The sequence below is a fragment of the Engraulis encrasicolus genome, unplaced genomic scaffold (assembly GCF_034702125.1).
Source record: "Engraulis encrasicolus isolate BLACKSEA-1 unplaced genomic scaffold, IST_EnEncr_1.0 scaffold_25_np1212, whole genome shotgun sequence".
NCBI lineage: Eukaryota > Metazoa > Chordata > Actinopteri > Clupeiformes > Engraulidae > Engraulis > Engraulis encrasicolus.
The window spans coordinates 664815-688398 of record NW_026945544.1 but is presented as its reverse complement, the minus strand read 5'-3'; the positions used below and the strand labels follow the sequence as shown (position 1 = coordinate 688398).

The following is a 23584-nucleotide window of genomic DNA, read 5'->3' as shown; positions in this document are numbered from 1 at the left end:
TTGAAAAATCACTGGAGAGTGAAGTTCCTCCTGTCCTGCTCAAACATGGATAACTGTGACTTAGAGAAACTTTCTTGCACTGGTGGGAAACTGGACCCTCCATTCAAGCCAGATATAACATCTTATAAAATGACAGTTGAGAGCAAAGTAAGTAAGGTGACTGTGGACCTCTTAACAAGTGACTGTGGGGCTTCCTACAAAATAGTAAGTGGCCTGTTTTCTTATCCTGTGGCCTGTATGTCCATTTATAAAAGTGCCATCATGATGCATGACAATTGTTTTGTGTTTTGCATGTTTATAGCTGTTTGGGGATGGCTCTAAAACGATGACATTGAACGACGGTGTGAATGTAGTTGCAATTGAAGTTGTTGCTGAAGATGGTACAACGAAGAAATATTGCATCGAGATCAATAAGTTGTCAGCAACCTCAGCTAAACTATGCGATTTAGCAATTGGGGGAAAGTTTAAACTCCATCCACCATTCTCTGATAGAGTTTACGACTATTCATGTAAGCAGCATTCAACCTGAGCAGCACTATTCATTTCAGGTTTTGTGTTTTATTGTATAATGATATAAAAATGTTATCTGCAGGTGTTGTCCCCACCGATCATGACACTGTTGTTATACAGCCAAAATTGCCGGATAAGAACATGCAAGTTACCGTGAACGAGGAAAGCAGCTCCAAACCAGTCCCACTGAATGTCGGGGAGACTGTGGTTGCAATTAATGTCTCATCGGCAGATGGCTCCAATTCTCAAGTAGGACATTAAACATTTTTCTCCCAGTAGCCTAATGGTAAAATTGTATACAAAACAGAGAAATATATAAACCATAGACGTATACCGGAATGTAATTAGCCTAATTGCATGTAAGCCTTCTAATGTGTCTGTAGACGAGCCCAGGTGACACAGTTTGTCTTGTCCCCCATTTTGCAGGTGTATTCTCTTACCATCACTAGAGAGCAGATTCCAGTGGCTGTCACCTTCTGTAACGTGAGGGACCAGATCAAGAATGAGTGTCCAGTTTCTCTGACTGCCTTCTACAGACCCATTTCAATAAATCAAAGGTAATGCCAGGCTACCAGGAAACTATTTCACTGTTTTGTAGCTTATTTTCCAAGTAGGCATATCACACCTTTGTTCACTTTAATGCACGGCATGCGTGTGATTCCACGACACAAGTGAAAACATTAATTCAAAAACATGCACATCAGTGTAAAACTACATACTTAAAACTACACAAACTACATTTTCAACATAAAAAGTATTATTATTATTATAATTACACATCATATTCAGTGATGTGTAAATCGTTCAGTCACATTCAGACCATCAGCAGCAGCATGGACTGTTCTGTTGTTGAAAATGTACAGTATCTCAGTAGCAGCATCAGCAGGCCTCTAGTTTTCAAAGCACATCATCCTGTGCCCCAACATTGAGTTGTAGCTGTTCCTCAAGAATGGCTGTGCCTTGGTCCTCTGCGGGTTATACTGTATTGCAATGACTCCCAATCAGGTGTACATGTACCAGAAGGGAGTGAGTGGGTACTCATGGTATTAATAAAAAGGCTTAGCTCCTTAAGACAACTTAGCTGTTATAAGAATGGAAATGACCAAGTGGTAATGCGTTGCTAAAGGCCCTGTGCACTGTCATAATGGTGTAGTACTATGGTACTAGTTACATTTTTTTAGTGACTATTACAACGTTCCAGTGGTGGAACGGTGTGTGTTAAGGGACAAAGCAGGTTGTGAAACACTGTACTTAGGGATGCACCGATACTGATACTGGTATCGGTAGCGGCTGCCGATACTGCTTATTATACTCGTACCCGTACTCGCCAAGCACTTGTCGATGCCAGGAACGATACTGCTATTACACAAAACAATGCAAAATCTTGTCACGTTCTGTGGACTTGAAAGCAGCATGGGAAAAAAGTGCCACCTCATACATTTAATAACATTTAAATCTACATGGAAATGGACAATACAAATATCACAGGTGGAAAAAAACAAGGCCATGCATTTATTTTCATTGTATTTTGGTGGTAAAAGGTATCGGTATCGGTACTCGGTATCGGCAAGTACACACATTAATGTACTCGTACTTGTATCGGTTTTCAAAAAAAGTGGTATCGGTGCATCCCTAACTGTACTGTATGCTGTTGTGAGACACTGCTGTCTGCTGTACTGTATGCTGTTGTTCTGTCTGCAGTCGCCCAAAGCACATATTCTCGGCTCCCTACATTGACATGCTGGCCCGGAGGTCAAAGGTCGACCCTCTCAGCGAGTCCCCGCTGATTGATGGCTGGAAAGTAGCTGAGCCGGATCTCGATACCAAGATGTCTGCCTTGTCTGTCAAGTGCTTCTTTGCGTATCGCGGTAATAAGCTATTCAAAGTTCATGTGTAAAATGCCATGTTATTATGCTATTACTAATGAATTAAGTTTAGGATTTGCTCTGTTGTATTCCTTAAAAAATAGGTTTACTTCCAGCTTTATGTGACGTAAAAACTAAACAGTATTGTGAAATAGTATTATTGCTATTGTGGCGCAGAGCAATAAAGCTCAACATTATTAATTCATGTCAATGACTGTGTATGATAGTATTATTAAGCTGTTCATTTCTGTTATCCACTTTGGACTTTAAAAAATGATAACAATGTTGACATAATGATTGAAGATATTTCTGTTTTTATTTATTTTTTACTTTTTTCCTCTAAATACTGCTCTCCTCTTTATTTCCCCCATACTCTGTATTTGCTTGTATGTCATCTTTGTATGTGTCTTTGGTTTAAAGCATCTGGTAAATGTAATGTAATATAAAATGGAAGTCATACAATGACTGTACCAGACAGGAATATAAAAACGTTGGTCATCAGACACCTCGCACTAATTGAGAACCATGCCGTCTTTCCACAGCAGAAAGCCATAAAAAAAGCTTTTTGTCAGCAGTGATGAATTGTTTGAAAAGTAACGTTATTGGTCAAGACAGTTGTCGTCTTCTCCATCTGTCTCCTCCTCCAAGGATGCGAGAGCACACTGACGCTGGCAGAGGTTGTGTCCCACGCAAAGGACTGTCCACACAAGCCCCCCGCAGACCTGGACCCAAAGGTCAGTAATCAAATATTCAGCAGGATTTCTCCCGTTGTGTGCCAAAATCAAAGCCATTGATTTTGGTTTCACTCATGGTTAATTCATCCTTTACTGTGATGGCGCACTTCATTGACCTGCTGGGCTGGTGGTTACACACCAGTCCCATCTCAATGATTATCAGGCTGCCCAGTTTGCAGAGGATCCCTTGATGCTAATGCTTCTCCAGACCCAGATCCTGCTCTTTCTTCTTGCAGGAGGTCACGGAAACACAGTGGTATAAGGCAAACTTTGAATCTGCAAGCAACCTCGAAATTGAGACAAAGCATACTTCAGAGGTGGGGTTGCTGTTTGAACTCAGTCATCCTATTTCTTCTTCTTCTTCTTATTTTTTTTAAAACATGATCATTTATATGCCGAATCCAGGTTTAAATGTCATTTTGCCACGTTAAAATGCCAGGTCACATTATCGTCTTGTTTGAGATAACCCTGAAGAAGATCCTTGGGATCAAAACTTTGCATGTTTTAATTGAATTTAGTTTATATATTTTTGGAGCACAAACGGCGTGAGCAGACCAACCATTTCCTATTGTCTGCTACCGCTTTTTGCACCTGCAAAGTCAATTACTATAATTCTCATATAGATTGAGGTTCTCAGTCATTCTCATACAGTATAGGTTTATTATTCTCATATAGGTTGAGATTCTCATACAGTATAGGTTTATCATTCTCATATAGGTTGAGATTATCATAAATATAGGTTTATTATTCTCATATAGGTTGAGATTATCATAAATATAGGTTTATTATTCTCATATAGGTTGAGATTCTCATACAGTATAGGTTTATCATTCTCATATAGGTTGAGATTATCATAAATATAGGTTTATTATTCTCATATAGGTTGAGATTATCATAAATATAGGTTTATTATTCTCATATAGGTTGAGATTATCATAAATATAGGTTTATTATTCTCATATAGGTTGAGATTATCATAAATATAGGTTTATTATTCTCATATAGGTTGAGATTCTCATACAGTATAGGTTTATTATTCTCATATAGGTTGAGATTATCATAAATATAGGTTTATTATTCTCATATAGGTTGAGATTATCATAAATATAGGTTTATTATTCTCATATAGGTTGAGATTATCATAAATATAGGTTTATTATTCTCATATAGGTTGAGATTATCATAAATATAGGTTTATTATTCTCATATAGGTTGAGATTATCATAAATATAGGTTTATTATTCTCATATAGGTTGAGATTCTCATATAGGTTTATTATTCTCATTCAGGTGCGAAACTGGGAGAAGAGGCTGCAGAAAGCCGTTGGCAAGGACACAGTGGATGACCTGTGCACGCACGCCGAGGAACAGCTAAATATTTACAAACGGCGTCTTCCGAAACCAGGCAGGTGCAATCGGAAGGGAACCCAAAACACTCGGCACTCAACAGCAGACAAACCAACCCAGACTATAGCTAGCGCCACTGCTGTTAAAATATACATGAGCAGGGTTTCAATGCAAAGTGATTCTGTTGTGTGGCGTGTGGCAGTCACAAGTTTCCATTTACATTTGCGTTCGCCTGTTTGATCTCGGCCTAGCCTAGGTGTAATTTTCACCCCCAAGGGACATGGCAGCAAAGCAGGCTCTTAAAAAGATTTACGGGAGACGAAATAGTACCTGAATTTAATTGCATGTCAGAGTAGAATTATTGTGGGCTTTAGAGTTTCAGAGAAGATCGTCCTCTGTTTGTTGAGAGGGGGAAAATTCTGCATTAGTCAGTGTGTATTGTTTCAGAGACCTATGTTTATTAAATGTGTGTGTTACAAAGTCGAGGCTGTTTTCTATGGAACTACGGGAAAAGGCCACACATTGCTCGCTGATTAATAAACCAGTAATGGGTGAACAGAGACAAGGATGTTTCGGTTTGTCAGACCCTCATCAGTCTGAAACACTAGTTTAAGTCATCCATTGTAAACAGAAATATCTCGGCAGGCAATATAGAAATATAGTGTTAGGTAAAGCTGTTTTTTGCAAAAATATGGTATACCTTGATCAACAAAACACTGTTTTATTTGCTAAAACAGTCTCTGATTTAAGGTGAATGACAGAATGGTGGTGTTTGCATATTCTGTTCTTAATATTTAATGCAAAGATTGTGCGTGAAATTATTCATAACTGCTACCATGGTGCGCGCACAACAAAGTTGCATGTGTCTATTTATGTGCTTGTGTCTATTCACCTCGCCTGATTTTCTGTGTGTATGTGTGTGTGTGTGTGTGTATGCGCGCCCACGCACACATGCATGCGTGTGTGCACTGCATGCACATGCATTTAGGTGACTTGATGCAGTATGCTGAGGGACAGTCACCCTTGGACTGTCTGGAAGAAGCTGCCATCCAGTACGCTTCAGCCATCAAACTAAAGCCTCGCGAGTCCAGGCTGCACTATATGCTGGGAAGGATCTTAGAGGAGCATCATTACGCTGAGGAAATGTATGGCCTTAAAAAGAAGGTAACTGAGTAGGCTGAGTAGCACTGTTATGTGTGCACACACACACACACACATCATACTCCGTCTATGTAAACAGTTAAGACATAATTGGGATGTGATTACAATGATTGTGCTTCAGAGTCTCTGGTGTGGTAAACATGTAATATTTATAAGCATTTAGCCGCTCTTACATAACAAACCCACTCTTGCATACATCATGGCAGCTGGAAGAGAAGAGTGGCATCTTGCATAGCATTATAAAAATTCAACTCACTGCTTTATAGCTGGGACCGGAAGCTTTCAAAAGCCTTTACGTAATGTCAACAGTGAACCCGGTGAAATCAGCATTGAGGTAAGGGGTGTAACGGTCACTGTAAGAGAATACAAAGAAAAGCGCTTAAAGCTTTCTTTGTGGAAGAAATACCGCCTGAGATGTCACAGCTAATTTTCCAGATGGTTCCTTTTTATAACCACCTGATTAAAACATCAGATTTGGTTCATGTGTGCGTCTGCTTCAAGGTCATTTCATAGATTATCTACAGTATTTTTAACATCTCCCAACAATGTGAAATGAGGTGGAAGTAGCTTTGAGGTCAACAACAAAGACACCCATTGGATGGGTCTTATGCAAATATGTTTATTTTAAAAAGGTAGCAGAACATCTGCCTTGTTAAACAAAGCAGCAAGCAGCAGTGTGGACAACAGTGTTGACAACAGACTTACCACTCTGCCCACCTGTCACACACACACAGGACACGGGTGACACAGGCCAGGAGCTTGGCACTGCCAAGACGGCGGGGAGGCTGGACGAGATCTTGGCCGTGTGCAAACTGCACGGCTTCACAGGAACGCCCACCATGGAGAACCAGCTGAAGGCCCTGGACGCTGAATACCACCAGCTCAAGGAGCAAGGCCAGGCCACCAAGGCTGAATACGTCCAGACACTCTACCTCTGGCTCTCCAAGAAGGTTAAGAAGGTAAGGAAGGGGATGTTGTGGCTCAATGGGCTAAAGAGCCGTTCATTTATGAGTTAGTGACTCTTCAGCCATAGCACACGTCAGGGCGGTGCAACGGCAGCCAGTGTCACTGTTGTCACTATTGTATGGGTTTTTGTTTGTTTGTTTGTTTGTTTGTTTGTTTGTCTTATTTGTGGATTATCTAAGAAGCATATTCATTGCAGCTTATCAACCATCAATTACTAATTAACTCATGGGTATTAGATGTCGTTGCGCCACCTGAAGTCTGCGCCCAAAAAATGTCTTTGACCCTTATACCGGGAAAATAGGTTGGATTCTGACCTGAGGTGATTTCCCGGTCTTTCCCCATCTTTCTCCCACACATTTCTTGTTACCATCTTACCATCTTCCTATCTGAAGAGGCTAAAAAGCCCAAAAATAAATGTGGAAAAAAGAAGGTAAAGAAAGAAGGTCTTTCAAGGTCCTTTAATGAACCTTGACAGTTTAGATTTGACGAGTTGACGTGTTGTACTCTTAGCTGCCGTGTTTATTGTGCTTTACATTTTTCCATGGTTGAGTTGGTTATAACTGGAGCCTTCACGGACGTCCAAAGTAAGCCAACTGACACTGTGTGGTTTGTCATACGGTACATACTACATATGCACACGTTGTACACTCATCTGGATTTAGAATGTATTTGGCCATGCCAGCAGTTCCAGGGTTCACAGACCAAGCAGTGTTCAAATTCCTTATAGCAGCTCATGTACTCAGTTTTTTTTCTTTCTACACTACTTTATTCAAGACAAACTAACAAAAAAATAGAATAAAGCAATACAGACGTTTTTTGGCAACAGGATGGGCAGTTCAGCGTTGCCAACGAGGAGAGCTGGCTACACAGGGCCCTGTTGAAGTACCTGGACGCCTGGTCGCTGAGTGAGGACAGCTGGGAGAACAACATGCACGTGGGCCGGCTGCTCCTGCTGCAAGGCAAGAGCCGAGAAGCCCTGCAGCACCTCCAGACCGCCCTGGCCCTCCGACCCTCCCAGCCTGCCCTCAGGTGACCCTGACACTGACGCACACACACACACACCTGGGCAAAGGTAGCCTAGTCTAACCATAACCTCATAACCATTTCCTAACAAAGGGTCTGGAACTGCTCAATTGAGAATCAATTACTAGTTTGATGGGAGGAGGGAAGTTTGAGGTTACATTACATTACCTCACACTTTATCCAAGGCGACTTACACATATCATTTCTCAGGGTATTGCTTACAGTCCCTTGAGCAAAGTGGGGTTTGGTGCCTTCCTCAAGGGCATTTCAACCATGGATGGAGGACGTGAAGGGATATGTCAGGTGGGCGTTCGAACCTACAAACCCCCAGACTGGAAAACCAACTCCCGCACTCACTCATTAGCCCATGGCTGCCCACATTTGATTGCACATTTTGATTTTACACAGTCCCAGATGCAACATGGAGGGAAACGTGAATTGAGCAAAAGCTGATGCACAACAAGGGCAGACCAGGGCAAATAAGAGGTGACCAGGCTCTGACCCAGCCTTGGTCAGACTACAGGAGGGATAGGATGGTTAGGGGCCGCATTGTCCAGAGCATTGTCCATGTGGGGTGAGGTTTCAAGCAGTGTCACCTAAGCAGATGTATCTTCACGCACCAATGAGCAGATGCATGCCGAGGAGAATAGAGGGGGCGCCGCTTCATTTTAAGCTAATTGAGTCTGTGCTCATTGTACACGTGGCTGTGGTCAACCAGCGGAAAAGCCTGGAAGATTTACATCCTCATAATTGCAGCTTGCCTTGCACCCCACGGGCAGCAACGTCGCCCCCCCTTTGTAGCTCAATGTATACTGTTACAGTGTGATTGCATTGAGCCGGGATAGGGTTTCCACTTTGCAAAGTCATTAGTTTTAGACCATATTGCTCGGGTCTCAGTGCGTTTTGTTCCGGCAGGTTCTACACGGGCGTGGCCGTGCTGCAGCAAGAGGGGAACTCGGGAAAGGAGGAGAAGATGGCTGCTCTGTACTTGCAGCAAGGGCTGGAGTATGTCATGGCATGTGCCTTAATGGCAGGGGGCCAGCAGGACAGGTAAAGGTGTGTCTCTGCTGGCACAGATACGGTATATACTGTATAATGTTTCAGCCACTGGTGTTAATGCGGTGTGTGTGTGTGTGTGCGTGTGTGTGTGTGTGTGTGTGTGTGTGTGTGTGTGTGTGTGTATACATGTCCTCATCTTTTCTTTGTCTGATTTTTTATTTCGTTTTTTTTTTCCTGGTCTTTTCTCATATAAAAGAGAGAAACCAGATCATGGGGATCCTCTCTCTACTGTCAACATCCAGTTCCTCCGTGGGTGCTTTAGCCTTGCCACCCTGCTGACCAAAAATGCCCCCCCAGGGAACTCGATACCTCCAGAGCAAATCCACCACATGTGAGTCCACTGTTGAACTGTAGAGAGTTTCCTTTTTTTAAAATACAGAACAATAAAATGTAAGTATGATAGATTCAAGGGAAACTATGAAGTAGTACAAAATGCTCTGTCTGCATTCTGTGTCTTTTGAAATGGTCACTTCCATGTACCTTACACTATAAAGTGATATATTTATATATATAACACTGTGTAATACTATACTAATAAGTAATACTACTTATTTTACTACTACTATGGTGATGTACCATCCTCAACCATATTCTAAACTATATTGTCTGATCTTTTTCTCAACTGTCTCGGCTCACATGTCTCTGCCTCTCGGCTTTTGCGTCCGTCTGATGGCGCATGGTGTGAGCCTGTGTTTGTGTCGTGCTGCTAATAGTAATGTATTCTCGCTCTCAAGCCCTACTACCGGTAGGATTTGTACTGGTATTGGTATATTCTAAAGTACATTCTCTGACATTCTCTGACCCCCACAACCCCCCACCCCCAGTCTGGTGTGTCTGGCGGCCCAGGGTGTGAGCCAGTGTGTGTGCCGTGGTGAGGTGGCACAGCAGCTGGAGTGGGTGTTGCTGGACAGCCACTTTGCCCTGCTGCAGGCCCTGATCCAGCAGCCCTCCACTGGGGTGGCAGGGAAGCAGGCCTGGGTGTCCCAGCGCTGCCAGGCCCTCAGCGCACTCATACGCCTCGCCTCCATCCCCCCCTGCAGGGAGCTCCTGGACATGCAGGAGAAGGTGAGGGACACCTGCTCACCTGCTCACCTGCTCCACCTGTGTCTGCTTGGTACTCCCCCTACACCAGGGGTTCCCAACCTTTTCCAATGTGGGGCCCACTCGAAATTGTCACAAATGTTCAGGGCCCACTTCTGACCCAATAAAGAATAAAACTCAAATAAATCAATAGCAACACACACCAAAATATGATTATAATTTGTAGAAAATTATTCCAAGGCCCACTTGGAATACCTTCAGGGCCCACCAGTGGGCCCCGGCCCATAGGTTGAAAATCACTGACCTACACAATACAGTACAGTACTTCCAGATTAAAGATGGTGTTACACTGTACTTAACACAACAAATGAGATACTAACTACAAAGTAAGTACAAAAGTGAGATAGCAACTATGATGCTCATCCATACACACATCCATATTAAACATAGCATATCCTACGAACCAAGACAGTATCCACGTAGTTGCTAGTAGACATGGAGAATGTGAGTGACATGTTCTACTGGATATTCTACAGCAGGGGTCACCAATGTAGTATCCATGTGCCAGGTAGCCTTTCTGCGGCCTGGGAAGTGTCTGCAAGGGATATTTTATAGTGACTAGGGCAGGGTTTTAATTTGAGAGAAAAAGTCTAGTGTTCATGTTTAAATAGAATATTATTTATTTATAAACAATACACATTTTCAATAATGTAAAGCAAACAGTCATACTATACAATGCTTTAGCTATACACAAAAGTATAGTCTCCTTCTTTTTTTAAAGTCAAATGCAAGTTGCAACATTTTGTTTTGCTTACAAACATTTGGTACACCTCGCACTTAAATGTCACACACGCTGGTAGCCTCAGATGCTTCTATTTTCGGCATGCACCGCATTTGTCGTTCTGTGTGTGTCTGTGTGTGTGTGTATGTGTGCGTGTTGGTGTGCGTGTGTGTGTCTCAGGTCTGCCAGATCGGGGTGGTGACCGTGCCCCGTAGCAGCCATGCGCTGTGTTTGCTGGGGACGACCCAGCTGGCCCAGTACGACAGTGAGCCGGGGTCAGAGCAGGGACAGGCCTCCCTGGTCGACGCGCGCCGCAGCTTCCAGGCCAGCATCGAGCTGGAGGGCTGCTCACAGACCGGAGATCCCCCCGACAAGCTGACAAGTGAGGCCTTGTACACACACACTAAGATATCTGCCTGATAGACAGTAATAGTAATAGTAGTAGTAGTAGTAGTAGTAGTAGTAGTAGTGGTAGTAGTAGTAGTAGTAGTAGGGGCAGTCATGGCTCAATAGAGCGCTGGCCTTTAAATCAGAGGGTTGCAGGTTCAAATCCCACACTTACCAGCACCTGGCTGAAGTGCCCTTGAGCAACGCACCTAGCCCCACATTGCTTAAAGGAACAGTCCACCGTGTTTCAATAATAAAGTATGTTCTTCTCTGACCTGAGATGGGTTCACCGAGACCTGTCTCGTATACGGACGTGGCCCCAGACCGCGACGCGTTTGGAACAAATGTGTTACCATTGGCTTGGCTCAGCTTGTCTTGGTGAGCATTGGGTGCCTTAAGTTAGAAGTGACCAAATTGTTCCATGTGGTCCCAATTTAAACACCCTTGCATGACTAGTTACCCGATCCAAAAGTAGTTGCACGAAATGAAACGTGGCGATTTCCCATCTAGATAAAGAATTGGCACTGTAATGAAAGGGTTAGTAACACATTCAGAGCACTTTGACTTCGGGGCATTGATCTTCACTCCTAGTCCTCTCGCACAAAGGGAGAGTGGGAGGGGAAAGGGGGGATCTGGAGACGCGTTGCTGACTGGGGCCACCCATGTCTGAAGACAAGACAGGTCGAGATGGACTCATCTCAGGTCAGAGAAGAACACATTTTATTATTGAAATACGGTGGACTGTTCCTTTAACGCAGGGTTTCCCAAAGTGGTGTGCGTGCACCCCTGGGGGTGCGCGGCCTGCCATAAGGGGGTGCATGAGCTGAATAGAGCAATGGCTGATATGTGTGTTTTTATACAGAATTCATGAACATTATGTAGTTTTTCATTGTTTGGTGAATTGTATGCTTGAAGGGTCCATCTGAAGTGTAATTTATAACTCCTAGACTTGTAATAATGGCAGAAATAACGTCAGGGCTATTGGAAATGAGGATTGCCCAAAATGTGCGGCTGTGCAACATTTGCTTAGGGGGTGCGCGAACAACATTTAAATGTAAAAGGGGGTGCGCAGAGGGAAAAGTTTGGGAACCGCTTATTTTCAGAAAATAAAGATGAATGTCCGCACACTGCTCCCGTTAACGGGAGCAGTGTGCGGACATTCATCTTTATTTTCACAGTAGGCCTATTCTGACCTTTTGTCATGCACCTGCGTCTTGGATGTGCGCACCACTAGCCTACTGTAACCAATACCCTGTACTAAAATAAGTGGAAGCGCTTTGGATTTAAAAAAGTGTCAGCTAAATGTAATGTAGTAGTAATACTTCTAATAAAGAGCTGGAGGTCTGTTCGCAGGCCAGAGATCCCCCCAGAAAAGCTGACAAGTAAAACCCCATACACACCAACATCTCTGCATAGTGATAGTAATAATAATAGCATTTGTTTTGCACAATTCACGCAAGAAAGGCCATTTTCACACCAAGATATCTGTATATCTGTTCAAACTAAGTGCGTGTTGAACATGTTTAGAGCATTCACACTGGATGTACTCTCTGACCCATTCTGTGCTGCCTGCGCAGACACTGACAAAAAGCCAAGAAATCGACACCTAAGAAAGGAGGACCTCGGGCGCCTCTCAGGGCTTCCCCTGGTCAGGAGTGTCCTATCTTGTAGCATTTCAAGGTGTAAACAGTAGGTGACCCTGCAAGAAGCTGGGGCTCACACCAGAGGGAGTAACAGGACTCGACAACTCTACCACATCTTTTTCCCATTCCCAATACAAGGCAATGCCATCTAGCACCACAAGATTTTTATACAAAGTACGTGCCTATTTCCCACCACATTGTTTTTTTTCCCCCATCATTCACTACAAGCTTTCAGCAGTATGGCATTTCTGTTGTTGGCCATTTGGAATAGAGTAAATGCACTAACCAAATGACAGTGTTTCAGGCAGAGCACAGTTGTGGCTGACAAGAGTGGCTACATGTTTTGGATTATCAAATCCCACTGAAAAGAAGGGTGTGGACCTCTTGTGATCCAATAATGTAACTGGACTCTTCTACATCTAGAATCTTCCAAACTGCAGGAATACAGTATATCCCTTGTAATCCAAGTTAGCAAAATATTCATTCAATTACAGTACATCTGTTAAGACAGTACATCTGTTCAAAAGGTTGAGGTATGACTTTTTGGTAGACAGCGACTGGGCATGAGCCTCCTAAAAGAATCATAAACTACTAAACCCTCCAGACACATCTCATGCCTGGGCCCCTTGAAATAAACCCAGCAAAGGTGTGAAGGATCAGAAAATAAAGATTTATGGCCTTTCTCTCTTTTTTATCTCTCCAACCTGACTAAATTTAGACTGTAGTTTTAGCCAACCCCGCTCTGCTCCACTCTACTCTCTCCACTACGGTCGGCTTCAGTGCCCTCAAAAGGAATATTAAAAATCCCTGAGGCGTTATCCCATGAGTGTATCAGTCCAACCATATGTGTGTGTGTGTGTATGTGTATATAGAGTGTGTGCGGAAATGTGTTTTTGCTGAGTGTGTGTGCATGCGGCTGCGACCAGTGTGTGTTGGTCTGTGCGGCTGTGTGTATGCATGCGGTGCTGTTTGTGTAGTGTCAGTGTGTGCGTGCATGCCCGGGTGTCGCTTGAGTGATTCCCTCTGTCACTTCCTCCTCCAGAGCAGCCGTGGTGGCAGGAGCGCCAGGCCCAGAAGGCCAAAGCTGCCAAGCAGGCCGCCAGCAAATCCACAGGAGCCTCGGGGCCATCTGAAGCAGGGCCCTCTGGGAAGGCGGCCGGGGCCGGGGCTGCTACCGGGCGTGGGAGGGGAACCCCGGGCAGAGGGGGGACCGTGGCGGCTACAGCGACTGCATCGGCTGCCAAGTCAGGTGCCGCGGCCCGCGGAGCCACCAAAGCTGTGCCCGCTGCCAAAGCGGCACCAGCGCCAGCCGCCAGGTGACTGTTTGACATGCTGTTCTTATTATGGGCCTGAGCTGCCAAAGCGCCACACGTCTTCCCGATCTATTTATAAAGTTGTGTGTGTGTGTGGTTTGTGTTTTTATGCAAAATTTTGCAGCGTGTGCGGTTTGTTTGTTTACTTTCTTTATTTTTCCTGTTTTTTGTTTGTTTCAGAGGACGGGCTGGGGCGGCTGCTCAGCCCAAGGCTGCGGGGAAGGCTTCCTCTAAGACACAGCTCGCTGCCAGCAAGTCGAAACAGGACTGCAGTGCCCCGCAGACTAAATCACAGGGTAGGACAACAAACTTTGCGGGAATGGTTTCTATACTGAAATCATTTTTTAAATCACTTCTGTAAGCTGTTAATGCCATTGAAATGCAGTACCTTATTCATCATTCCTTATATTCAATACATCAATTATACTGTATTCACTATGGCATTAAAATATTTAATGTTTTCCATAATTCAGTTATGGGTTGCCCAAATTATTTAATGAACATAATGTTTTGCTTGTTTGTTTGTATATCAGCAGCTGAGGCCCCATCACCATCATCCTCAAACAGCAAGCTCGCTGGCCCCTCCATCAACAACATGAAGAGCCACGTGCCACGTCTGGGGCTGGCCAGAGCGCTCTCCCGCACCGAGGACACCCACCAACAGGCCTGCAGCCTTTATCAAGAGGTCATCGCCATGGCACCAGAGGTCAGCTTGTTTATTTGACCCCTGCCACAGTAAAGGTCACCAACACAACTGATGCTGTGGTCTTTAAGTTCAGGATTTTCAAATGTCAGTGCTGACAGCATGTTTGTGATAAATGCATATCTCCCTCATTTCTGGGCCTAAGTGATGCATTAACAGTATATAAATAATGAATGTAAGGTACATTGATATAGGTGTATAAGCATGTCATTTACTGGTCATAGTAAGATGATTAGATTTACAGCTTATGAAAACCTACTTCCTTTCTTCCACATCTGCTTTCTTCATAGGAAATGTGACACGCAAACCCCCCCAAAAAAATGTCAACCAATAGTTGCCACCTCAAATTGTGTAATAACGTGTTGGCTAGTGCAATCATCACAGGCCAGTTTTCATCACCTCTCCAAGGCCTGTAATTATCACCCATTGCCAATGCGCTCCAGGTCCACGATGCCTACATCGAGTTGGCTGATCTGCTGGTGAAGACGGATCCGCTAGCGGCCGTGGAGGTCTACAGCAGGTTCCCTCTCAAGCCGATCTCGGAGCAGACGTTTGATGACGCCTACATCACAGGGGAAATCGTGCGCATCCTCATGAAGCAGGAGCAGTATGACCACATCCTGCTGGCTTCTAACCTCATCGCCTACGGGAAGGTCATGGGCTTAGGTGAGGCGGGCCAAAACTTGCCTGTCCAGAGTTATAAACATAGGCATGTTTTGGCAGTTCGTTTTTTTTTCTTGCCTTTCACCGTAAAAAATCACCATCTTATGAAGGCACGTGCACACATACAGTGCGTAGGGCTTTAAGGGGGCTTAAGCCTCTGTCACTTTTTCCTTGGATGAAAATGTGCTCCCATGACTCGCTATTAGTGTAGAGTGTTTGCATGCAGTTTTTCATTCCAAAAGGTTAAATGAACAAATAGTATCAAAATTACCTAGGCTATTGTGACCAGTGTTTCATAAAGCGTGAGGGGTTCTTCAGCCCCTGCTAGTTCCTGTGCATGTGACTCATCTTATAACAGGGTGAAAGATATGTTTACGTTCACTTTGCTGTCCTCCATGAAAACCACTAGCCCAGTAAACTAATTCTGAAAGTGTACAGTAGTCTCTCTGTACTGTAGTTCTCTGAGGCATCTCAGCTTCCCACTTGGTGGGCAACTGCAGCAAAGAAGTATGCTTCTAGTCTGTGGAGCATGGGTGGGGAACCTATGGCCCGGGGGCCGTAGAGTATGTTTGTGATAAATCAGTGATTCTCAAAGTGTGGTCCGGGGACCACTGGTGGTCCGCGACAGAGCTCAGGTGGTCCGCAAAGGGATTTCTACTTTTCCAAGACAAGCTAGCAGAAGTTGTAACATTATTACAAAGCCAAACATGTCTGAAGTCATATTTTCACCACAATAAGACAGGCTTGTAATTTTGAATAAAAAGTAAGTGATCTGCATCAAAATTAATGTCGAAATAGCACCCGTCAACTGTCAATTCAGTTGTCAAGTGGTCCCTGAACATTTTTGGGGGGACAAAATGGTCCTCGGTCTGAAAAAGTTTGAGAATCACTGTGATAAATGCATACCTCTCTCATTTTTGAGACTCAAGTGAGTCCATAAGAGTCTTATTCGGCCGCTGATACAATTTTAATGTTATGCAGTTTCACATGAAATATGACATGTTTTGTGAAGCAATCTTAGAAATTACATTTTCAATACAATTAAGTTACATTTTCAGGGATCTAGTGGAAGTGGGGTCTGTGGTAAATGTGGTCAACTTCAATATAGGCCAAAAATGCAGAGGGAAATCCTGGTTTGTGTACATAATATTCCCTCATAATATGGCCTTCATAAAATTTGAAGTGGCCCCTTGAATGAAAAAATAAAACTACTCACCCCTGCTGTAGAGCAATCCAATACTGTATGTAAACAATCTATTTCTTTATATTTGAACACAAAAAAATCCAGTGCACTTTGACATTTTAGCAGGCCATAGTAACTTTGAGGCAATGTTGTTGAATTATATTTATCCAGTTAAAATGTTTGTGCAGTGGCTCCGTTTTGAAATTGATATTCCTTTCTGTCTCTGCTCAAGGTTGTCTTGAAAAATATATTGATGTCCTGGAGGGGAATTTCAAGACAGACCTGTTGAAAAATATGTATGCTGGGATCCATGACAAGTCAGTGGACGACAAAGACCTTCAGGAATTCTTCAAGTTCAAATGCTGGATATAACGCTTGCTGTATTTACATCCCTTGCAGAGTGTGATCATGTATTTATTTTTTACTTGGCCCTAAGAGTAGTCAAATACGCTGTGGTGAATTGTAACTGCTTGATGGATTTGGTTTATTGATGATTTCATTGAAATGTTTTAACAAATAAATGTCAAGAGTAAATTTGGTTCTGTGTTAATGTGTACAAGTATACATGTAAATGTATTATTTCATACAATTCCACCAGTTTTAGTTCTTTCTGCCAGCAAAAAAACAACTGTGCTGGAAAATAGTTCATATTTTATATTCATGGCAATAGAAAAACACGTTTATGAGAGCAGTTCAATACAATTGAGAAAATCAAGAAGGCATCCATACTCAGTCATCTTATTACCTAAGTGTACATACGCCTGTACACATTAGTCACATAAAGCAGAGTGGAATTGTTATGAAGGCAGTTCTCCTCCAAATTCTGCAGTCCCAAACACCAACTCCACATACTGTGTGAGTACTGCACAAGGGCATGGGTAGCAGGAACACACTCACAGACACACATCCCAGCAGTGCACACGCGCGCACACACATATTCCACACCCCAGCAGAAAGAGAGAGCGCGAGAGTCCCGTGTTAGACGCGGTTGAGCTTGGTCACGATGAGCACGCGGACCGACTGGTCGAAGGCGGTGCACACACACAGGCCCTGCTTGTCTGGGCTCCAGTCCAGGCTGGCGATTGGCTGAGTTGACAAGGTCACATTCTGTAGGAGGTTGACTGTTCCCGCCACACCCATGTCCACCTCCTCAGAGTCCTTTTTACTCCGCTGGGCTGGATACTCACTGGAGAAAAAACAACGACCGCAGAGAATGTAAGACCATTAAAAAAAGAAAGGATTTACCAATAAATCATTACTTCAGTTATCATTTGTGCCACAAAGTTTTCCGTCAAAAGCTTGTAAAACACAATATACAATGTTTACACACTGCACTTAGTTTACACCAGCTGATTTTTTTACTGCCAGTATCTCTGACCTTCACAACTGACAAGAAATACAGTAGCAAAAAAAACACTACTACCATTATTACTATATATATATATACCAAATACGTATATAACATTAACATGACTACTATAAAAGGACCAATACACTATTATGCACTTACTATTTCCACAAGTGCAGATTTCCTGCTCCTCCGGTTGTCATGAAGATGTCTCTGTTCTGAGGCAAGTGCCGCACTTGCCAGACTGTTGATTTGTGTGCCTGAAATGGAAACAGAATACCGAATCATACACATTCATATGCTCAGTAGGGAGGATATCCTATTACACACCCAAACAAATAGAAATCATTGTTGTAGACATGACAAGCTATGTCATTCATCATTAACATTTCTACAGTGAAATGCAATGTACTTGTCAAACTAAATCCTGGCTAAGGTATGAATGCTATGGAATGATCAAGGTGAAAGTTAGGTTACACAGAGTAATGCCACACACCTGTTTTTTTCCTCCTTAAACCACATTAAAATCAAACGGCTGTTGATTGTGGCACAACAGGATAAATATTTGAAGTGGAAATAGTTTTGATCTTAGGACACATGTTAACACAGGGCAAGGCTGACCCTGGTGTGATGTGAAAGCAGGAGGATTTGTACTTGGGGCAGAGAGAGAAAAAGAGAGAAGGCGTCGCTCTCTACAAGCCCTCTGTTGTTTTTGGCACTAGACCTCCTGGCCAATAGCATGCGAAGCGAACACCCCCACAAATAGCTCCAGCTGTGAAAATGTTAAAACGAGGGCTTTTCCGTGGCGCTGAATGGGAGAGTGAGAAACAAACTTTGACATGTTTTCCGAGCGCTGGGGCCAACGTCGGCCCTCTGCTAATTACCTTTTCAGAGACTGAGGCAAAGCCTTTGGTGGGATGCTGGGTCCTCATGTCGAACACATGGAACTTTCCCTCCAGGGATGTCGCCACCATTTTGTTCATGTTGATATCTTTCCTGTCAAACTCCACGGAACACACCTGCCAATTGCAAAGGGAAAAAAACAAAACATCAAAAAGAATCAGGTGTCTGCTTTCTTCAGGTAACCTTGACCACGTATAAAATAACTCAAGAACTGGCAATTAGAGATGAAAGAATATTTCGTAGTACTGAAATGGGTTCAATATGACAAAACATTAAAGGTGCACTGTGCAGGATGGTGGTCAGAGAAGGTACTGCAGTAAGTTTTGCAGCTAAAAATGTCTATTTCTGGAAATTCCAAAGGCTGTACCATGGGCAAGATCTCCCTTTTCATGTATGAAAATGCAATTTTCACAGCCATAATGAATACCAGTACTTAGAATTTGATGTTGGTAGGTATTTGTGGGAAAGGTAACATTTGTGAATGAGCAGTATAAATTCAGAACATAAACTACTGAAAATGTTACAGTGCACCTTTAAATTTAGGACTGGCAATACAACACTGTAGGCCTAATGTGGAATACACAGTGGAACAGTTTCTACTGTGTGCCCTCAATTGTTTATTTTACACACACTACCATCTAACCCAGTGGTTCAACCTTTTTTGAATAAACATCCTCTGGACACCATCATCAGCCTCCCAACGCCCCATTGACCCCATCATAAGCATGTCAACGCCCCCCATCAAAAAATGAAATGGACTAATTCACCGCAATGGCAACTAAATAAAGCACTGTCCCCTCTCGGCTGTATCCTTATCAACGCCCCCTGGGGGGCTGTAGAGCCCTCATTCAGAAACACTAATCTAAACAATGCACTCAACCATTAACCTTAATATTATCACACAATTCAATGCTTTGCATATGTTTACTGCCACGCTGGTTCTGGCAAAGTAATCTTACTCCATTTTTGATGTTTGTCTCCCATCGTAAAGACATGTTTCTGAGGTCAAACAGCTTGATGTCTCCATTATCATATCCAGCACACACACAACGGTCTTGGTCATTAAAAGCGTGCCCTACAGAGAGAGAGAGAGAGAGACAGCAAAATACTGCAAGATTATCCTTAAAAACAGGCACCTGCCTTATACACAGTGGAATTACAAAAGCACACTGTTACATACAGAGGAATATTCCGAATGGTAGCACCGTGGAGGCAGTATTTGGTTGGTACAAGAGTCAAGCAAGTTAAGAGTCTTCTCTTTCGTGAATATTTACTGATGCCACAGCTGGACTGGGCATGTTTTGTGTTTGGGTATGTGGGTATGTGTGCCATTCTACTTTACCCTGTGCTAATTTTCTTTAAAAAATAAATAAATAAAAACCTTAACCTACTTGGCATTTGCACTTATTGTGCTGAATATTTCCTTTGTATCTGGGTGGTTGACATGACGCCTTGTTTTTTCGTAACATTGGTTAAAAACCTACAAAACTGTTACAATGTCAATGAAAGAAGATGTTGTAAATTATGTTTTATATTAGTCTTAGATGAGAAGAAACATTTTTGTTAAGATTTATGTAAAGGTTATGTCAAATATGCAGTGTGACTAACATTAATGAAAACTGGAATATATATATAAATTAACCAACAACATTTTGAATAATGTATGAAGCATTTGGCATGATTGCATAAATATAAACTTTATATTAAGATATGTGAATGTGAAAAAACTCAAGACAGTATTATTAACTACAAGTTCAATTTCGTAACACAAATTGCATCCTGTGGGGTGACATGTTTGTGAACGGGCAGCTGCAAGGCCAACTACAAGGGTCTTAAAGACTGGCTCCTAACCAGTCAGTGAGTGCGTATGAATATGCGACCTTGCCTCCTCCACTTGCGCTTGTCTCCTCGTCCCGCCTCCTGGCCCCTCCTCCGTGGAGAAAACGATAAAGTTTCCCAGCTGTCAGCCTAGCCACAACAACTTTTGAGTGACTGTTTTTCATTCACCATCCCAATTGCAAATGAGAAAAAGACTCTACAATTGAGCTTTTGCAAGATATTGAAATATAATGCTGTTGTCAGTGATGTCATCATGACGAGAAGCAAGTGGAGGAGGCAAGGTCGCATATTAAGAGTAAGACGCACTCAGTACCTCAGTTATTGGAGAGTGCTGATGAAGTCTAAGGTGACAATTAACCTCTTAATATGTCTTCATATTGCAATGTTTCTGTCACACAATGCTTAGGTTCATTTTATGGTGTCCTGTGGTGTGACTGCTCTTATAGAAGGAAAACGTTTTTTTATATATATATAAATGAAAACACATATTAAGATTAAACACAATATCATTATCAAGTTTGCATGAGCTCAGATGTCAGTCATGTATACAAAAGGATTAAAATGGCCATAAAATGCAGTGAATTTCCTGTGGTGTGACTTCATTTTCCTGCGGTGTGACATGCCTATGAAATGTGTTGATGCAGGACACATTTTCCCAAAAATGGCAAAAATTAGGCGAAATTCCACGGACCACTAAGTGCTTTATTTTTTTCTCTTTTTTTCCGAATTTTTCCATCAATTTTTTCAGGAATTGGAATAACTAGTTACGCCCTTAAACGTCAACCACCCATCTGCAAGTGTTGTAGTATGCAATGATTATGTCCTTCATTGCAAGTTGCTTTGGATAAAAGCGTCAGCCAAATGTAATATAATGTGTTCATGCCAATTTAATGCCCGTGCTGAGGTAATATTCTGGTTGCAGAACACTGTACCAAACATATACATGGAATATGCTGGAACTTGTTTTAAACCAAATACTGATAATATTCTGTTTTAAAAACCTAATATTGTGTGCATGTCACAGCACTCATTGAGGGGAAACGTGGTGAAAAATCCAATGTAATGTCAATCTATATAAAAACAATGTAATACATCAGTAAAACAAATAACATGCAACGTTACTCAAATTACTATAGGAAATAACTTACCAAAAGCCACAGTCCAACAGTCTCTCTTTGTCTCTCCCTCAATTGGCTCCATATTTGCCACTGGTGTGTCTTTTTGTCTGGAGTCCCAAACCTTGACAGTCCCTGTTTATCAGAAAAGGTAGGTAGGTACTAAATTAGTACTACTGTACTAACAGATCTAGTGGACTACCTTTAGGAAACTTTTGGGATCACTAAGTTTGCACATTTGGACTACTATTAATCTTTTTTTCAAGCTAGGTTATTTAATGCTTGTATGTTTGGAGAGCTGGTAAACATGTTTGATCTGACATGGATCTATACAGTGTATATGTGTGCCATATCGTCTAATCCAGGGGTGGGCAATTTTTTTGATCCAGAGGCCACACATTGGATTTACAATACTGACTGAAGGGCCAGACACAGGCAACTGGTGTGTTAATCATTTAACTAATAAATGCTGGTATAACTTGTTAACTATTTAATTCCTGCACATTATATTGTATGTATTTAGATGAATACAGTTTTATGTACATGGTTAATCTCAAAGCTGCACAATCCTTTGGTAGTAGCCATTTTAAGAAAAAATGAGAGTATCACTTCGGATCCAAAGATTTTTCTTGTAAAGGCTCTGCGGGCCATATGAAATGTCTGAGCGGGCCGCAAGTGGCCCCCGGGCCTGAGTTTGCCCACCTCTGGTCTAATCTGACTTGCAATTATATCTCCATTATTATTTAACATTTTATTATGGGTATTATGTGTGGGCTGCTTGATACCCTAATTTCTCCCGGGGATCAATTAAGTTGCTCTACTCAATTCTACCTGTCAATGCATTCAGAGACCCAACTTGGTCAAATTTAGTAGAGTAGAGTAACTTTATTGATCGCTGGGGATGATTGAGGAAATGTAAGCATGATAAGGAGGAAAATGACCAGCAATCTGTTACTGTACCATCTCTACTGCCTGTCACAATCTCAGGGGCGCCGTCTCCAATCCCCAGTCCTCCCACACCATCCAGGCAGTTTATAATCTCTTTATGAGCCTTCACAGAATACACAGGTGTGTCTGGTACTTCTAGGTTCCTGGGGGGAAAAGGTTACCACATCATATCAGGGGTAAGGTGGTTACATGCTGCCAGGTAACACAATAAAATATGGATATAGTGCTGAGGAAGTGTGCTGGCACAATACCAGATATTTAGATTGCCATCAAAATCCCCCGTTGCCAAATGTCTCTGTTGTAAAGATGTGGCTCCAAATGTTCCACATTTTATGGGTTTAGGTTTTTCAATCTGCAGGAAAGGAGAGAACGAGTGTGACTTTAACAGACTATAGCTCTACGTCTAACCAGTCCACCACCTGACCACACAGCTAACCAAGCACACTCACAGCCACCGAAGTTGTGTGTTTTGCTCAGAGCACTGTCCACCATGTGTTGGACTTGGGTTGTCATGGTGATCAGTCAACTTTGAAGTCTGTTAAATTTTGCCAGATGCTAAGCAAGAACATCTTGTTAGTTACCGTATCAGAAGGTGAAGCAACGGATTTACGGAGACAAATAGAGCTCACCTCTTTTATAAGCTGTAACTCTCCTTGGTTAATTTCGTATATCTGCATCACCCCAGTACCTCTTGGGAAGTTACCCATGCAAACAAACTTTGCACTGCATGGTATCCACTTGCTGTCAAAAACAGTGTAGTTTAAACTCTTTTGGATGTGGGATATGATCTGAGGTTTTTCGAGCGGCGTTGACATTGTTGCCAGGCTTTCTAAGACTAGTTCTAAGACAAATTTTAAGAAAATGTGTGAATATCTCACAGGCGTTTCTATGCACGATTCACGAGCCAAACAGTTGACTCAAGACCTATACTCGCGAGATGAGCCATCCAAGACCCGTCTGTGGTACTTAGCTGACCGAATCACTGCCTTATTGAAATAATGACACGATTGAAAATATAACACACAAATGTAGAATAGTGAAATTTTATGACAA

At 42.6% G+C, this 23584-nt stretch overlaps 2 protein-coding genes across 4 annotated transcripts; one reads left to right on the top strand and one right to left on the bottom strand.

Annotated features, from left to right (window-relative positions):
- Window positions 1–16916, top strand: LOC134442896 (uncharacterized). 3 transcript variants are annotated; one of them, XM_063192861.1, is made up of 20 exons: window positions 13–204; window positions 302–509; window positions 593–759; window positions 937–1067; window positions 2212–2378; window positions 3024–3109; window positions 3346–3426; window positions 4399–4513; window positions 5444–5619; window positions 6351–6575; window positions 7409–7611; window positions 8521–8655; window positions 8861–8995; window positions 9489–9729; window positions 10667–10868; window positions 13559–13832; window positions 14010–14125; window positions 14363–14535; window positions 14976–15198; window positions 16611–16916. In XM_063192861.1, the coding sequence occupies exons 1-20, from the start codon at window positions 46–48 to the stop codon at window positions 16748–16750; spliced, it is 3357 nt and encodes a 1118-aa protein (XP_063048931.1). In that variant the 5' UTR covers window positions 13–45; the 3' UTR covers window positions 16751–16916. The 3 variants fall into 3 exon arrangements, with proteins under 3 accessions (XP_063048933.1, XP_063048931.1, XP_063048932.1); XM_063192862.1 differs by having other exon boundaries at window positions 14–204; window positions 14366–14535; XM_063192863.1 differs by lacking the exons at window positions 14976–15198; window positions 16611–16916 and adding an exon at window positions 14823–14969 and having other exon boundaries at window positions 1–204.
- On the bottom strand, window positions 16835–23455 carry dnaaf10 (dynein axonemal assembly factor 10). Its single transcript, XM_063192864.1, has 8 exons — window positions 23161–23455; window positions 22783–22883; window positions 22544–22674; window positions 21617–21718; window positions 19589–19704; window positions 18611–18745; window positions 17889–17986; window positions 16835–17564 (listed from the first exon to the last, which is right to left on the bottom strand). The coding sequence occupies exons 1-8, from the start codon at window positions 23344–23346 to the stop codon at window positions 17357–17359; spliced, it is 1077 nt and encodes a 358-aa protein (XP_063048934.1). The 5' UTR covers window positions 23347–23455; the 3' UTR covers window positions 16835–17356.
- Window positions 23456–23584: the final 129 nt, after the last annotated feature.

Bases quoted from the DNA above. Each gene is read 5' to 3' on its own strand.
- dnaaf10 (XM_063192864.1), bottom strand. From the start codon at position 23,346: ATGTCAACGCCGCTCGAAAAACCTCAGATCATATCCCACATCCAAAAG. The intron at 22,884-23,160 runs GTGAGCTCTATT...CCTTTCCTGCAG, and splicing joins AGTTACAGCTTATAAAAGAG to ATTGAAAAACCTAAACCCAT. The intron at 22,675-22,782 runs GTATTGTGCCAG...TTTTCCCCCCAG, and splicing joins GATGGCAATCTAAATATCTG to GAACCTAGAAGTACCAGACA.
- LOC134442896 (XM_063192861.1), top strand. From the start codon at position 46: ATGGATAACTGTGACTTAGAGAAACTTTCTTGCACTGGTGGGAAACTG. The intron at 205-301 runs GTAAGTGGCCTG...GCATGTTTATAG, and splicing joins GTGGGGCTTCCTACAAAATA to CTGTTTGGGGATGGCTCTAA. The intron at 1,068-2,211 runs GTAATGCCAGGC...TTCTGTCTGCAG, and splicing joins CCCATTTCAATAAATCAAAG to TCGCCCAAAGCACATATTCT.